General features: G+C 42.7%; 1 protein-coding gene across 8 annotated transcripts in view; it reads right to left on the reverse strand.

The window, feature by feature from the left end:
• Positions 1–900: 900 nt before the first annotated feature.
• The window catches only part of gramd1bb (GRAM domain containing 1Bb), a 108612-nt gene continuing 92426 nt past the window's right edge, over positions 901–17086 (reverse strand). For all 8 annotated transcript variants that reach the window (XM_069147670.1, XM_069147673.1, XM_069147672.1 and 5 more), the window contains 15 exons: positions 13037–13121; positions 12356–12459; positions 12173–12268; positions 11739–11819; positions 11462–11577; positions 10476–10638; positions 10108–10297; positions 9773–9916; positions 8799–8917; positions 8560–8702; positions 8259–8362; positions 7317–7617; positions 6692–6799; positions 6145–6265; positions 901–4112 (listed from right to left, as the gene is read on the reverse strand). In XM_069147670.1, coding sequence (XP_069003771.1) covers positions 4023–4112; positions 6145–6265; positions 6692–6799; positions 7317–7617; positions 8259–8362; positions 8560–8702; positions 8799–8917; positions 9773–9916; positions 10108–10297; positions 10476–10638; positions 11462–11577; positions 11739–11819; positions 12173–12268; positions 12356–12459; positions 13037–13121 — 1965 coding nt within the window. In that variant the 3' untranslated portion in view covers positions 901–4022. The remainder of the gene's footprint in view (positions 4113–6144; positions 6266–6691; positions 6800–7316; positions 7618–8258; positions 8363–8559; positions 8703–8798; positions 8918–9772; positions 9917–10107; positions 10298–10475; positions 10639–11461; positions 11578–11738; positions 11820–12172; positions 12269–12355; positions 12460–13036; positions 13122–17086) is intronic.

Raw genomic sequence — 17086 nt, forward strand, 5'->3', positions numbered from 1 at the left:
GTGTTTGTGTACACACTGCAGATATACACAACATATACTTACAGTATATTTATCTCATGTATAAATTTCACTAAAAGTCAAGAGATCAAAACATTTTCAAAAAAAAAAAAAAAAGAAAAGAAAAAAAGGAAAGAACATACAGCAGATTTGTTTTTGAACAGAACTACACCAGTACATATTTTCTATCAAGACACACTCGAAGAAGAGCATTTGCTATGAGTTTGATCAGTGGTCATTTTCAGGAGGTTGCGTGTGTGTATGTGGGTGTTTTCCTTCCAAGGCTGTTAAGTTAGTACTGTGCTGCCTCGCCGGCTCACAGCAAGGCAAATGCCAATATATATATGTACAGTCAACGAAGCACACAATCTGTTAGTTGTCAGTGACCAACATGGTGGCGTCCAAACCTCTTGGTGGCCTTGGCTCCACAGCTGTGCAGCAATAGAAATCATACAATCATTCGTGTGACACAGATTATTAACTGTGAGTGCACGCTAGAAATAAAGACTGAAAACAAACAAGAAACAAAAAAAATAAATAAAAGCAGATAAACAACAAACAGGTGTTATTTCTGAGAGATTGTAGCTTAGATTTAAGTCAGATGTGCTGGGAAAGATAAGAAACGTGGAGCTTTGAAGGTAAGAGATTTTGCATAATTGTGGAGATTTATGAAATCAAATTGAGGCCTGCTGTGACGGTTCCTTGGGAGCATCGAGCAAACTTTTGATGTGGACTAAAAAAAAAGGGTGTTTAATGTTAAAATTTGTGGGCCACTGTGAGCTGTCCCTCAGTCTTGATAGTGAAAAGAATAAAGTCAGGGTCAATAACACCGTCTCAGTCAAGCGTTTACCATTTCTCCTTCAAAACAGCTGAAAATGTCACTGTCAAACAAACAAACAAACAAACAAAAAAATCCATTTAATACACTTGAAAAAGAACTCTTAAAGCATTTCAATCACATTTTCATATCAAGGACATTCCTGCAGCGTCATACACATGAAGCATCACTGGAATCTATCAGAGTCATCCGGGTCGCGAAAGGGATTTCTATAAAACAGAAAACATGTCAAACCACTCACATTCAGGTCTTAAGGTTTCCATGCGTTATCATTACCCAGTGCCTTCTTCATCATGTAATATACACACACACAGCAGGGATCCAGTGCTGAAGCCTCTCTGCTGGTTTCAATATGTCAGTCAGTAACATGCTGTGCAGGCACACAGTAAAGATACTTTTTTTCCCCCCCTCATACAGTACAAGTCACTCATTCCTGCCTTGTCCTGAAAACGGGACAAGAGATGTGGGTTGGTCTTAGTTCGGAGCTGCTTTGTTTGGGATGTTTTTTTTGTTTTTTTTTAAGATTCAGTATCATATCTGGGCAAAAGTGACAGAGTTTTCGAGGAGTGACCGGATTTTAAAATCCAAATATTTCTGAAGGAATTTGGAAGTTGTAAATCACAACTCTTTCCTCAGCCCTGCATTCGCCTCCAGACGGAACCGCAGCCCTGTTTCTGTCTTTCATTCGTTACCTGAAAAGGCCTTAAAGTGCTTCACTTTCTCTGTTTTTACACAAGGAAGTTTTTGTCTTGGTTTGGAAGTGCTTTCATCGCTGAAGTCTGTCAGCTGTAAGGAGTATCTGTTAACAAACTCTTAAGAGATGCTCTTTACTGCACCTATTCCAGTATATATCTATATATATATATTTATAATACATGACATACATGATAAATACTTCATTTAAAACAACATGATAATTTGTGAAGGTACATTTCTACTTCTTTCTTTTGGTTCAATTGAGTTGCGTAAAGTTAATTCTCATGCTTTCATTTCATCCAAGACAGACACTTGAAATGAGGAGAGGGAAAGTATAATTTGGGTTTAGGTAGTGGCTTTTAAAAAAAACCCAGACTTGATTCTTTGAGAGATGTGCTTATTCCTCAATGTTGAGAGTTAGAGGTGAAGAATAATGTTGCTCCTCATATCTGCATGGTAAACATAAAGCCAGGTTTTGCTAGGTTTCCCCCCCAGCTGAGCTAAACTAACTGGCTGTTGGCCAGTAGAGTAAACAAGACGTTAACATAAAGACGGAGCTTGTTGGCTGTAGCTTCATACTTAATGTACAAACACGAAAGTGGCATCAATCTTCTCATTCTAACTCCAGCAAGAAAGCACATAAACACATTTCTTAAAATGTCAAACTGCTCCTTCTTAGCGAAGAGTGGTCAAACCACTGATGTGGTGACGTGAACAGAAGAGGTGCTCACAATAGGGCAGATGAAGGGTTCATCTCCAAAATGTTATATATCCTTCGACAAGAGAAAAATCACCATGTTCATTATTCTGTCTGATAATCGGTTGTCTTCCGACCACAAATTGAATCTAATGTGTCAAAAAGTGACATTAATTTAAGCGGTCGATCATTCTGTAAAAGCAGAAGTAGTAACTTTGTTTTTAAACACTGGATACATCATTTTGGAACAAAAACTCTTCGACTGTAAACTGTACCCTGGCGGGACTAATGCAAGGCTGCATACAATAGCATACAAAAAAAAGAAAAAAAGAAAAAGGCAGTCTGGCTACAGAAGCCAGAAAAGAAAAACGAAATAAGAAACATACACGTGTGGAATGGTAAAAATGTCACACTTTCCAGCACACACGTGTGCGCACACACATGAACACGCTCACACGCACTCACACTCAGTCACACACACATGCGCGAATATAATCGCGCAAATGCAGAATCATATTTGCACACTGGACATGTCACAGACATATCTGGCATGCATTTTTAGAAGAAAACACTTTTTGTTAGAAATTCTTTAACTGGTCTAGAGCTCTGATAATTTCTGTATGTACATAAATTAACAATAAATATAGGTAATGTTTATATATTTTGAAATATATATATTAAATAATGAAATATTCTTATATATTTCAAATATATTCATAGAATTCTTTCCAATTTGAAACATCTTTAAAGAGATATAATCACAGTTTAGTAATAAAACATGTAAGAATACAGGTCTCCCTACTGGTCTGGCTGCAGCGTCCCCGTTTCAAAGATGAATAACTCCGGCCTTTTTTTTTTTCCCAGACTAATACATTCGACTTCATCAGAAGGATGAGAAATAATGAAATGTTAGGCAGGTAACACTGTGGTAGGGGCGAGTGATCATGTGGGTTGTGACTAAGGTTAAAAAGATGGGCTTGGCGATCTTTAGGTTCGACTTTGAAACATCTCAACGCGGCGGTGTGACAGGGAACCAGCCCTGACACAAACCGGCCAGGCCCGGTTCAAACAAGGCAACAGGGACTGATCAGTGACGCTGACCTCCCGGCTACAGTACTTCTTTCCTTTCGCAGAGCTGCCCTCTGATCACCTGGAGGTTCACCGGAGGGACGCTGCAGCGAGGACCTCTAGGGGACGGTCGGTTTGGAACAGTCGAGAGAGCGTAAAAAGCCATTTAAGACTCGAAAGGACCCCCCTCCCCTACCCCCCCTCTTCCTTTGACTCAACCTCTCCTCCTCTTCTGTTCTTCTTTTTTTTTTTTTTTTGACACACATAGACTGGAACTGGACCACATTAACACTGACTGAGGGGAGCTAGGTTGTCTAAATGCATGCAGTAGTTTTCCTTCCTGCTCTCTGCCACTCTCCTGGTCGACATGGCTTACAGTAGGATGCACTTGGAAACAAAGAGAGCAGAAGGAAACGGTTATCCCACAGGCGGAGAGAAGGAGCAAGTCTCGCACCTTCCCACAATGCCTCAGTGATGGAGTGGATACCTCAGTTCCTGTGTGCGTTCGGGGCACTTTCCATCCACGAGTACCTCCGCTGGGGGTTTGAACCTCTGTGCACTGGAGACGACTGTTCCTCTCTCTACGTCTTTGGACCCGCTCACTGTGGGTCCAACCTCCCCCCCCCCTTCTGTCCTCTCGCTGCCTTGCTGCTGCCTGCATACTGGTTCACACACAAAACAGGTCCTATATTGCACAGCATGCCCTCATGGCCTTATGGTGGTATGTCAGTGATAGCGACTTCTCTTCTCCTCGCTCTCAGAGTTGTAGTCCCTTAAACCAATGCCTCGCTGGAGGTTCAATAAAGAGTCCTTCATCTGGAGAGAGAGAAACAGGGAAAAACAAACAAAGATTGTTAATTAAAGACAGAAAAACGATGTCTACATTAATGCGTAACTGAGTAAGTAATTCTCTCACTTCTTTTAAAGGATCAAACATTTTTTTCATTTTTTTTTTTTTAATGTGGATGCCCGCTCAGTTTTCCTGCTAGGGCAGCCGTGCGTGCACTGCCTCCACGTACCAGAATGCATTGCACGTGAGGTTCTGACACCCAGATGCTTTGGTGCCCTTTGCCAACTGTCTCCACTTGTACCACCCACTCAAAAAAAAAAAAAAAAAAAAAAAAAATTATTAGCAGCCAGATGATATTGAGTGCAGAGAGGAAAAAGTTTGCAGTTTGTAAACACTAACACCACAACGTGTTGAGAAAACCAACCGTGGCCTGAATCACCACCACCAGTGTCAGGTGACAAAAATACTCACTAAATGGTCGTCTGCCCTCTCAGTTCTGCTGCTTTTAGTTGCGTGTCCAATTTATGGTCGCTATCCTGAAAAAGGTCTCCAGCACACCACACGGCTCTCTCGGTCAACGTTGGCAACAGCTTCTAACAAAAACTGCCCATGCTGAAATTCACTGGATCAGAATGATTCAGTTTCTGTTGGCACCGGAGGGCAGTTTGAGCAAAGGCTCCACCGGTCACCGTTTGCTCTCTGCAGCTCAGTTTCGCCACATTTCTTCTTTGGTTCAATAAATACAGCTGAATATCCGGATCAGCCAAAAAAAAACGGCGAAATTCATCCTTTTCCATAACATCCTCCGCACTGATATTTCGAGATTAAACAAAAAATTCTGTTGGAAACGTAGCCGCAGGAGTTGCAGTGTAAGCAAAGAGAACAACGCTTTGTTTTGGTGTGGCATCTAGGGCACAAACCCCTGATTACCCAGACAGCTCAGTTAGCCTGCAGTTCTCCTGAACACCAACTACGTCACTGATGACGGCGCTGGAGCCCGAAGAAGGGTAACTGGACAACTGTAGCTGCAAGTGGTGGTCATTCATTTGAGGATACAAATTGAGAAAGTTGTTCAGTGGCTCCAGCCAAGTTCATTTGTTCAATCATTGGCTAACTTGGCAGTGAAAAGGTAGCATTAGGTGGGTAATATAAATCCTCTCATGTTCTTTGGGGTTGAGAAGTTGATTGTATTTGTCAAATATCGATGATTGAAAATTAAATATTTATTGCTTTTCACTGGCTTTTTTTAAAACTGGGAATCCTGCAAAAACTTGGTCAATGTCTTAAAATAACTCTAACAGGTATACTATATATAGATATAATTTATATTATTAGCTATACATTTGAATGTTCTGGTAGCCTGAAGGAAAAACTTCAAGGAGTTAAGCAACGAATACCAAAGAGACCCTTTCTGTTAAGGTACCATTATATTTATGCAAGATTCTTTTCATGATTCGTGAGCATGAATGTAGACAATGTTACATTCTGGTGAGATATTTCAGGTGCAGCTTCAATGGCATTCGGTTCTTTCTGCAAAGTTCAAATTGTGAGAAATCCCCTGTAAAACGGAGAGGCACCAACGATTGCACTGACTGTAGTCATAATCCTCCATTAGGTTAATGTAGCCACAAGGCACTGAACTCTTCAGGCTTGAGTCCTTTTTTCTGACCTCCATCAGGGTTGCTGGCTCTCAGTGGTGGATACGATAAAATGTGAAATGCTAAATTGGTCACATTGTGAAATAATAGAGGAGAGCTAGCCACTATGCTAAATTAACTTTATGTTTCATAGTGTGCTTGGTGAGTGTTAACTGTATACATGTCTACTTATCCAGAAAATAAAGAGCAGCACAGAAATAAATACAGACCTCCTGTCCATCATTCAACCACCCAAAACAACTCGACGCAGAGTCAAGGGGCTGTTTAACCAGGCAGCCTCAGTGCTGAACGTATAAACATCAAATTAGAGCAGCTTCGAACCACAACAGAAACACAAGTGCAGGCAGATTCTCTCAAGAGTTTAACACGATGTTGAAAAGCTCTCTTTGTGTCTGACTACCTGGTCTAGCAGCACGACTGACGACTTGATAATCTCCCTCCACTTCAGCAACTCGGCGTCATGGTAACGCTGCTGCGCCTCCAGGAGCTGGGCCCACTCCATCTGCGTCTGAGGCAGTTTACTTGGAAAAACACACACACACACACACACACATACATTAGCAACATCAGGGTGCAGCCACTGAAGCGTGATTTCCATTTTGAAGGACTGCCAACATACAGTTTGGTAAATTGTTTCAGTGAGCCCAGAGCTATTCAGGGGTAATTTTAGAAGCTCTGTGTTTTCCTGTCACATGCGTCAAGGGCCATATGGATGTAGTTTAGTGCGTATGTCGGACAGTGTGTGTGCGTGTGTGTCTGAAACTTTGCAGACTCTAATGCAAACAGAAAAATAACTACATCAGAACTGCTGTCCATCTCATCTCTGCAGTGATGAACTTTCTGTGTCCTAAAATGCCTCTTAAATCCATTACCCACATTTATTCTCTATAATAAGAGTTTTGAGTAAATATCTGGTGGCAAAAACACGCCTGCTTGTGTGTGAGTACCTTTCATGAATCCGTAAACCTTGCCAGGTAGTTAAGGACTGCGCAGAGTACTCCAGCATCCACAGCTTATAGAAGAGCATCATGTTGAGGAACACCAGCAGGACCAGGCTGAAGGAGTTCAAGAGAGAAACACACCAGTGAGTCATTCCTGCAACTCATAATGCCCTTAAATAGCTCCAATATAAAAGAAAACTATAATCAAACTGCAATGAGAAAACTTAGTAAATAGATACAACTGGCCCTTCTCACTTAGAAAACATATATACCTGAGACAGATCCTAGGGATGGCAATGAAAGAAAAGGAGAAAGGAGTTACACTCAAGATAGAATCATAATGAGCTATTCAAAAGCAAAAAACAAAACAGGACAAAAAACCCTTTTCACTTTTCACATTTTCACTTGTAAGTCAAGCAGAAACTAAACAGTCACCTGGAAAAATAGATGAAAACATGCAACAAGTGACTCAGAGCAACTTTAATGTGACATGAGCATGTGTGTAAACCTGTGTGTCACGTCAAATCTGTGTTTACATGTGGCCAGATGTACAGGCATCCCTGCATGAATATGTGTGTGTGTGTGTGTGTGTGCGTGCGTGCGTGCGTGCGTGTTGCGATTGGTTGCGTACACAAAGCTGATGATGAGCAGCAGTTTGGAGACGCTGTACAGAGCGAGGCCTCCGGGGAGGTGATGGTGTTCTGGACTCTGGTGTCGGGTCTGCGTGGAGCCTGCCACGTGTTTGATCCGCTGAATCACCTCCTCGTCCGTCGGCGTGGTAACGGGGCTGAGGGCCTCGTCCAGATGCTGGCTGCGCATGTGGGGGAGTGGCCTCTTCTTCCGCCTCACCGTGGAGTTCTTCACCACCTTCGCCTTCGGAGACAGCTGGTGGGACTCGGTCAGGATCTCCTCCAGTTTGGACAACTCCAACTCTGAGACAGAAGGAGACGTCTGTTACACATTCATGTAACACCTCGTCCACATGTATTTAAGGACAGCTGGGCTTGTTGAAGACATTCACATACTGCAGTCCCAGACATACATGTGTCTACTTAACTAGCTACACTCCACCTCCTCTCTATTTAATCTGCTTGTGTGATTCAAACATTAAATCCCCTGTTATATTTTTTTTACTGCTCACATGTAGCAATCAATAAAACATATATATCTTTGTAAATATATATAATATTGGACTGGAAAGCGTTTATTTTCTTTTAAAGACATTTATAAAAAAAATTGATCTGTTGATTTTTTTTTATCTCAATGAAAGTTTTTGAAGTGCAGTGAGGTTACATTAAAAGTAGTGGACACAATAACAAGTTCAGGCAACAACAAAAAAACTGAGGGAGTTTCAATCCCTAAAAAACTGAGGCTGTGCAATACTGAACACAGAAAACACAAATTTGGGCTTATATTGTAAAATAGATAACACATTTAAGACATGCAGTCTCTTGTGCTTAAACCACATGCAGTTTTCACATTTTATCATGTCAAGTCTCCATCGCATTCGGTGGGACTACTGGTTGTTAATGTGACCGACCCAAACAGACAAACAAACAACACTGGAAGTTACCAAGATGGCGAAAGTTCTCCTCTAGCCCACTCCAGAAGTTTTTCTCTATGAAGCCTTTCACCAGCCCCCACGGCTGTTTCCTATAACGCAGCTCTGTTGAAACCCTGAGAGACACACACGTATGCATTCATAATTATCAACAACTTTTTCTCATGACTTAAAATGGTGAATATAAATAGATAAAATGGAGAGCAAACAGACAATCTAAAATAAACAACACGTGATTAAAAATGGTTAAAATAATAACAACTGCATTAGCTACATAATGTAACAGGTCTTTGGGTATCTGATAATGTCTCACCGTAACCGGCACTTGTTCTTGGCCACCCGTGTCAGCATGTAGCGGTTGAGAGTGTAGAAGTAATCGTGGTAGGGCACGTCGTGTGTGATGACCTCAGCATCGATGATGTAACACTCACTCTCCTGACTGGCTTTGTATAAAGTCTGATTAAAAAAAAAAAACAGCAAAATGTGGTTTAATTAGGAAAAGTCAAGCATAAACAGTAAGAAATGTCTCTGATCTACTTGAGTTGACTTTACCTGCGTCTCAGTGACTGTGGCTGTTTTGGGGGCCAGTGGGTTGGACAGAGAGATGGTGTACAGGATCTCTCTGGTCTGGTTCCCAGCCTCCTCTTTCTTCCACGGATGATACACTACATCTGAACGGCAAAATACAGGGAGATAATTATGAATTGTTAAAGCCTGGAGGGGATTCATTTTTTGGCTTGCACTATTTCCACTGAGGACAGACATGAGATGACTGGATCAGCTGGTAGAAACATCAGATTCCTCGTACTAAGAGTAAATTCTTAGACTTGGACGCTTTCTAAGGATTTCCCCATAACGTTAAGAATAGATGCTGGTGGAGCGTTTCATTAACTCAGTCATTAAGTAGTTATTCACACAATATCTTGGCCCTCAAGAGAGCTCCTCAGGTGAAAAACTGTTCGGAGCAGGGAGGAGGACTCTTAAGAGGTTTAAACATTTCTTAAGCAGAGAAGAAAATTGCAGAAGTACAGCGAGTGCTTCAAATTATATCGTGCAGGGATGATGTTTGTGGTTGATCTCATTAGAGACGCGCTCACATCTCTCACTACATAATAACAGAAATAAAAGTGATCACAGTGCAGCAGTGATGAGCCGGGTCTGTCACTACCTTCATCAGCAGAGTGATCGCAAACAAAAACAGCACTTTCACAGGCTCAAGTTAGGACGCAGTTCATTTTATGTCCACCGGATGTCACTGTCTATTCTGTGTCCATTATCACAAAGAGTGCATTTTGTTTGGATCAACCAATCAGATCTTTCAAAGGGTTTTTAATACCTAGCAAGGGGTTAAATACCCCTTCTCACTAAGATGGAAGTTTCTGTCCCTCGTTTAATCAGTGTTGCTCTGCCAAGTTTCGTGAATCACTCCAAAGTTAAGACTCCTTGTTAGAAATGTTTAGGCTCAGTTAGGAGTTCTCTGAGAGGATGCAAGGAGTGTTTGTGAATATGACCCCAGGAGTACTGACCTGAGAATCGCCTCTGCTCCATGAAGTCACTCATGAACTGAGACTCTGTGAAGAGGATGTCATACAGCTTGTCCACACTGAACTTGTAGATCTCATTGATGTACTGCCTCCCATTCAGATCCTCATGGAAGGCCTGTACCTCGCCTAAAAACATCAAAGAAACACAAAAAAGATGATAGGTTAATAAATACGAGAGCTGCCTTGTCAAGTTTGTCTTCAAATCCTGCTCCTAGCATTATCTGCATGATCCTGCTACGACTGGAGAAGTCAATAAATGAGCAGACTTTCCACTGGCTTATCTGAAAGGGACGTTTTCATTCGTTTCGTGCAGTTACCCTCGTCGTGTGTTTCCGAAGAGTCGCTGAGCTCAGTGGGGATGTCTTCGTTGTCATTGAAGTCCAGTGACGGTGAGGGGACAGGACCACCAGACCCGCTGGTCTTGTTCTTCTCCTCCACCATCAGGGGCACAGCCAGCAGCTCGCCGTCTGGTAGGCAGTCTGCATACTCCTCTGCTGGGAGGTCGAACTGGGGAAAAGAACAACAGAGGCATCAGTCATCAACAATGCTCCATATCAAATCTTGTCCAGCAAATATCCTGAAACTTTTCTGACCTAAAGAGGTTTAGCACTCGATTCCACCTTTGTATACCACAGATTAAATATGTGTTGGGGTTAAAGCACAGTATACCACATATGTCACTCACTGGGATGGGCGTGTCGTGGTTGCTGGGGCTGGGGATGGTGCTGTTTGGGACGACCTTCTTATGTATGGGAGGAGGGCTCCCGTCAGGCTTGGCCTCTGCGCTGCTCTTCGACAAGTTGTCGTTGTTGATCTCATTCTCTTCATTGGGAATCTCTTCACTGAACCTGAAGGCACCAGAGAACAGAGACGGACTTTACTCAGTTATAATCATTCCACCTCACCTCCTGCATGTATAGCATGTGTCAAACGGCACTTGCAGAAAGTGGGTGTTTTTTTAAAAAAAAAATTAAAATTTTTTTTTTTTTTACTTTATTATCATCTTTGAAAGAGATTTAAATGTGTGGGAAGCAAGTAAACATTTTCTCTGCTTAATTTACAAACAGGTTTGTTGACTTTGACTTTTATTAAGCCGTAATTACTTCAGGACCTGCACGGAGCAGCTCATTAGATCTCAAGTCGAACCTCAGTCTTTCCTTTCTCAGTGCCAGTTTGAGTTCACTGATCAGTTCTCACATCACATACGTAGCCCACATCTCTTCAGACACTGTGAGTGCACTGGAGATCAAACAGATTAAAACCATGACTCTGTATTGATTTCACCACATCAAACCTTTTGAGACATGAAGGGAAAGTGTAAACAAAGACAGACAGAGCAGTAAAAGAGCTTTTGAGCCTTCAAACACAAGCAGTATTTAGTGAGTTGCATCATTCGCAGACTTTAAGTTTCTCCAGTTGCTCAGCAGTATCCGGCCCAGCTGGTAAACCAACAAGTTTAAAACAAACTCTTTAAACTGCAGAGCAAATTAGCAGAGAGGAGAGACAGATGTCAAGTGGGTAATTGTGCATCTAAGTGACTGTGTGTGTGTTCTTGTTATGGCATATATTGGGCTCACTGGTTATGTTCTAATTTGGGTAATTAGGTAATTGAGAGAAAATGCTTTTAGTGGGTCGCCATAGTAACTGATGCTGCAGCGTAACCAGACTCACCCCATGGTGTTGAAGTCGTCATCAGGCGGTACATAGTCCTCATCGTCACTGGTTAGGCCAAGCTCGTTGCCATAGCACTGATGGACAAAGTGCCACAGTTCTTTGGGGCACAGGGGCTGCAAAAGGCACAAAATAATCCAAGTGAGGGACGAGGAGACGGGAGCTGCAACATTTCTTTTCCGTACAATCATCGTCTATGTTGCAAATATGCAAAAAAATTCCCTGTTTTAGATGAGTAACAGAAAAAGGATACACAGATCGGATCAGATTTGTTTACCTTGTCCAGCAGCGCATTCTGCCAGAGTCTGAACATCATCATGTACGTCCTGTCTCTGGCTCCAAACGAGGTGAAGAAGTGCTGAGAAAAATGAAAGGAAATCATGTTTTTGTCAATTTAACATGTAATTAAAAAACACTGGATGTGAAATTAAAAACATTTTGAGGAGCATTGTTTAAACCCTGCCATTCAGAGATTATATTTTAGCCATGTTGGTGGACATTAATATCTTTCCAACCATTCTCTTGAGACACTTTGTGACAGGAGCAAGTGCCCCTCTATTGGTGAGGAAGAATAAATCACTTCTCCTCCAGCCAGACTTTATAGGTCAAGGCTTCGCCGGTGTCTCTTTAGGTGAGGATGATTAGATTTAAAACATTCACAGTCATGTTAAGTTTCTACAGAAGATAATTCAGTGATTCTGTGTCCTTTACCTTCTCAGTGTCTGTGCAGACCTGGATGGCATTGGGAATGAGGCGAGCAGTCTTCTCTTTCGTCATTGAGCAGATGTCCTTTAGTCGCACTGTCAGCTACACGCACAGAAATGGGGACAGTTATTGATACAAACACACACACATATGACCCAATACTGCCAAGAAAAATGCAGAGAGCCTTACGAGTGTTTCCCAGCGGAAGATGTTGCTATAGAAACAGATCCAGTTCTCAGAGAGGTAGAGTCGTCCCTGTAGGAGGATGTCCCGTTGAAGAGCACACGAGTAGTCTGCAACACAAACCAGTCAATCAGACAATGACATCACAGAGAAACCACGTCGCTAACATATAAAATCAGTTCGGTACGGATATCCATCAATAGCTCAGATATAATTCTCAGATTCAATCAAATGTTGTCAATGTCATGAAAAAAAAAAATCTGTTAATTTGTGCATCTCAGCCCCCCTGGTGTGTGTACATCTTATTTATATGTGAACGCATCCTCACTAGATCACAAGTCAAAGTCACACAGTTTTATTTTTCAGACATTTCAGACAATGACAGCATTCATCGGAGAGTTGAGGACTAAACTTATGACGTTCTGTAGTCATAACAGAGTTCATAATGTAGCTTAGAGAGCTGGAAAAGTTCATTATAAGGTTCAAAGTTCCTCTAAAATAGGCAGAGGGAGATCTCCGTTTTTTAAATTTTCATGAACAAACATTAGACACCTTCATACTCGTCATGATGTTCAACACTTGACACATGTGTGTTCTCCTAGGATTAATGATTTTCTAATGACTACCAAGCTGGCTGCACCCTGCCAGTACTCAGATGGCCCCAGTGTGTCTGTGGCGTCCACTCACCCACAATGAGTCTCTCTGTGTCGGGGAGCTGCTTGAAGAGTTTCCTAAAGTCCTCATTGCGCTGCTTGTATGTTGGGCTCAGCACCTGCAGTGACAGGCAGAGTCAGAGACACCACAAACACACACTGCATATGTTTCCACAACTCACACTCGGACCTCCACCCGCTCACTCACACGGCGTCTCCATCCCGCAGCCCGGGTTATTTGTTTTCCATGAGCATGTGAGATAACCTTGTTAAAACCACCCACAGATCCATCTGGTTTCCTTTCATCGTACCATGACTTTCATTCTGTGGGGGATTTTGACAGGGACTGGGAATGGAAATATAGTGAAAGGCAAGCAGAGGTATGTAGCCATGTGTACGGCTGCTTCATTACGATACTCGGTTACAGAATGATTTAAAGCGCAACCCATACAAACTCAGCCCGGTGCAGATCATTCAATGCACATGCAGCTACGACTCCAATTTAGAATTTGTAACAGGAGTTGTCAGATGTGCATTACAGAGCAACATGTTTCTGACAATGAGGCTTTTGTTGAGTGACAAGAAGTAGGACAACTGATGAAACCTCAAGTGTAAACAAAATCCGAACATAGTGGTTTGATCAACGAGGTCAAACTAAGTCTTTTCAGCTCTGCGGAGGCGCTCCTCTTTCATATGATCACACTTTTTCCTTTGCTTGGCTTCAGCAGGCTTGATTATTTGCAGGGTTTGTCTGTGATGTAGTAAATCTGTGTGCCAAAGTGAGGGCTCTCGCTGTCTGTGCCAGATGCTTTCCTTCAACAGGAAAGAGAGGAAACAAAAGCTGCCAGTACAGTAACAAGAAGTATACAGAAACAAAAGAAAAATGTATTTCTCCAGTGGGAAAAGAACAACAAGTTCATGTAAAAGTCATGTGCCTTCCTTGTAAAATAAAGGGAGTTGAAATACTGTTTGGGAGTTTGTCTGAAACGTGGTGATGAAGAAGAAAAAAACTGCCCTGAAATGAACTGCGCACACCCTCATGATGAAAACCATCCTCTTGGTCTAGAAACAAGCAAACACACACCTACACTGTTCATACATTGAGTCACTCACATAGTAACCTGATGATCTCTCCAAACAACAGCCCACTGTGAGCTTCAGAAGAAATCAAATAGCTATGACTCATAACCAAAGCAGTTGTTTCACTGAGTGGTGGGGAACTACCAGCGAACTCTGCTTACAGCAGCAGACAGTAAAGACAAAACCATTTTACTGACCCCTTCTCCTGTGAGGGCTAAATAAAACAACAAAACTGTGTTGTTTTCATCGCTCTCCGTGTAGTTTTCAGCTCACCAGTGGAGGTCAACTTACAGCCGGAATCTCCTCGGTGTCCCACTCCGGGTCCTGAAGATCCGAGGCAACCCAGCCCCACTCCCAACCCCACTCCCCTCTAGCTGGACCCTGCAGCAGCCACCCTGCCAACGCCTCATCCAGCTCCAGTACGGCCTCCCAGTCCGACATCGAGCAGTCCTCATCCAGTTCCATATTCCTAGCGTTTTGGATGGAAGCAAAATGTCCACGCCGTGCCCAGTGGGCTCCTCTGGTGCTGAAGGACTTGTCAGCTACAGTCAGTTTGGAAAGTATTAAGAGAAGGCAGATGGTGAGTCCGGTGGTTTGGAAGCTGCAGTGTCCGCTCCCTGTTTTGGGTGCTGCTTCCCTTTCAGCAATGAGCAGTGGACACGGCGCACTCCAGCCACATGATCCTTGTCTCGCTCTGTCGTTCTCCAGCTCTCTCGCGCTTCCTCTCACACACACACAGTGAGCGGAGTTATGGCCGTTGCCCTCTAGTAACCCTGGCCAACAAGTCCTTTATTATCATGCCAGTAGCTTTTTCCTTTTTTCACCCCCAGCTTACTCCTCCTAGTAAGTGTGAGGAGAGTGTGAGTGTGTGTGTGTGTGTGTGTGTGTGTGTGTGTGTGTGGTGCTGTCCAGGTCTGAGTGCCTTGTAATTGCGCTGTTTACAACCAGCAAAGAATGAAGTGAGTTTACATTGCGCCACAGAGGACTAATACAAAACACAGATGAAGTTGGAGAGAGACGCTGAGAAGAAAGAAAACGGGACTGAATAAAAGGAAAAACGTTTTCAGTCCTCTGAAGTATGTGTTGAGTCCGTCTCGCTGTTCGACCAAGTGATTGAGTTACAGAGAACAGATGTGAGCATAACCTCCAGTTACCTCCGCCTGCAAAACAACCCCATCAATCTTGACAGGCAGCGGGTCGCAGAGTGAAGTGGCTGAACAAAAATACTGCAAATGACTCTTTGCTTATCGATTTCATTTATTTAATGTCTGAGAAGCTGCTGGAATACAAACTAAAAGTACAAAAGTACCTATCGTAGAGGATTTGAAAGCTCTGAGGGTGTGAAGGAGTCTCTCCCTGCCTTGGTATGGAGGTCATTCATGTACCACTGACACTTGATCACCCTGTGTTACTATCAGCAGGCGAGGAAGATGCAGAGCTCCTAATTTAGCAGGCCTTAAAAAAAACAATTGATGTGCCTGTTGTCCCACCAATCTGAGCTAAAAATATTTAAACAGTCCAGAAGGTGGGCGTAGTTATGTGAGTCTGAGTGGCCATTTGAAAAAAACAAAAAACATCAAAAACACCAGTGTTACTACGACTTGTGTACGAAGCAAATGGATAACCGCATTAGTGCGCAGGAATTCAGCCACCTTTCCTCTGTTATTTCCCCGTCCTCCTTTTAACCAGACGCTGAGATGACAATCTGAATCAGGAAAATAGTCTTCAGGCTTCTTCAAACAGAGCTTTCAAAAAGGCCTTCATCCACATGGTGAACATCTGTACATAATGTGGATGAAACATTGGGGTAATGAGGGTTCATCCCTTGAAAATTACTTGTGGTTTCCGATGTTGAGAGCGAGTCTTTATTTCTCCTCATTTAAGACATTTTCACCAATACATCTAGCAAAGAAAGAGGCCATTGAGCGTGATGCGGCATCCGGAGTTTAGGTGACAGTGCGAGCCTTGGGATGAGGCGGGACCGCAGATACACAGTGTGTATTGATTTGGTTAACTATTAACTTGCTGGACAAACAGTAGGGGACGAAAGAGACTGGTACAGTAAAGCAGGGTGCGGTTTTAGTGTGTACTGGAGGAAGGTGTGTTTATTCTATTAACAATAAACCCATTTTATTTTACTACGGCTGTTTCTCGTTCGATGGGAGGTCACAGGAAGGTAAATGTGTGTATCCGTCTGGTGTTTTCCATCTTGTTGCCAACTTCCTGTGGGGATGGTTGCCACGGAAGCATTGGGACAAATTTGTGTAGACTGAATGAACAGGCACTTGCGGAGGGCCGCTGTGGAAGACCGTGACCGTGACGGCTGCGCATGTCTCTTACAGGCTCAGAACTCACATTAGGACGGAGGTCATCGTTGCCATGTAGAGGTGCACTTACACACACCTGCACACACTGGCTGACATGCAGGTGTATAACAGGTACAACACCTACGTACGCAGTACAGTCAACGACTATAAGTGTCTGTTGGACAGGTCTTTCTGACTGATTGAGCTTTAGTAGTGAGTGCATGTGCAGAGATAAGTGTGCAAGATGTCAGGACCACAGCCCCAATACTGGTGAGTCATTTAATGGGTAAACTCACCATAATGAATTAAATTGTGGTATATACCATCCTCATTCACACTGCTAACTTCACACATATAAACAGCCATTTGGTCTCATTAAACATTAAGACTTATTTTCTTAAAACTACAAAGAACGATGTCAGTGTTGTTTGAAGACCGCACTTGCTGCTCGTGCACTTCAGCACACATGTACTGAGGGAGTTACACTTGATTTCAACACGTTTTTAAAACAACTTGCATTGGAAGTAGATGGAACTTTAAAGGATAAGGCTGGTGTTAGTCTACATTTTTCTTATTTTCAACAAATCTTACAAACAGACCAAAACCATCAATGAGTTAGTTCATTTCTCATTTTCTGACCTGAGTCTGGTGGTTCCAACTGAATCTTCCCAGTTTGTTTTGATTTATTATTGTCAGTT

This window comes from Embiotoca jacksoni, unplaced genomic scaffold (genome assembly GCF_022577435.1).
Source record: "Embiotoca jacksoni isolate LCO1_2020_lvr unplaced genomic scaffold, fEmbJac1.0.p SCAF_14, whole genome shotgun sequence".
Classification (NCBI taxonomy): Eukaryota; Metazoa; Chordata; class Actinopteri; family Embiotocidae; genus Embiotoca; species Embiotoca jacksoni.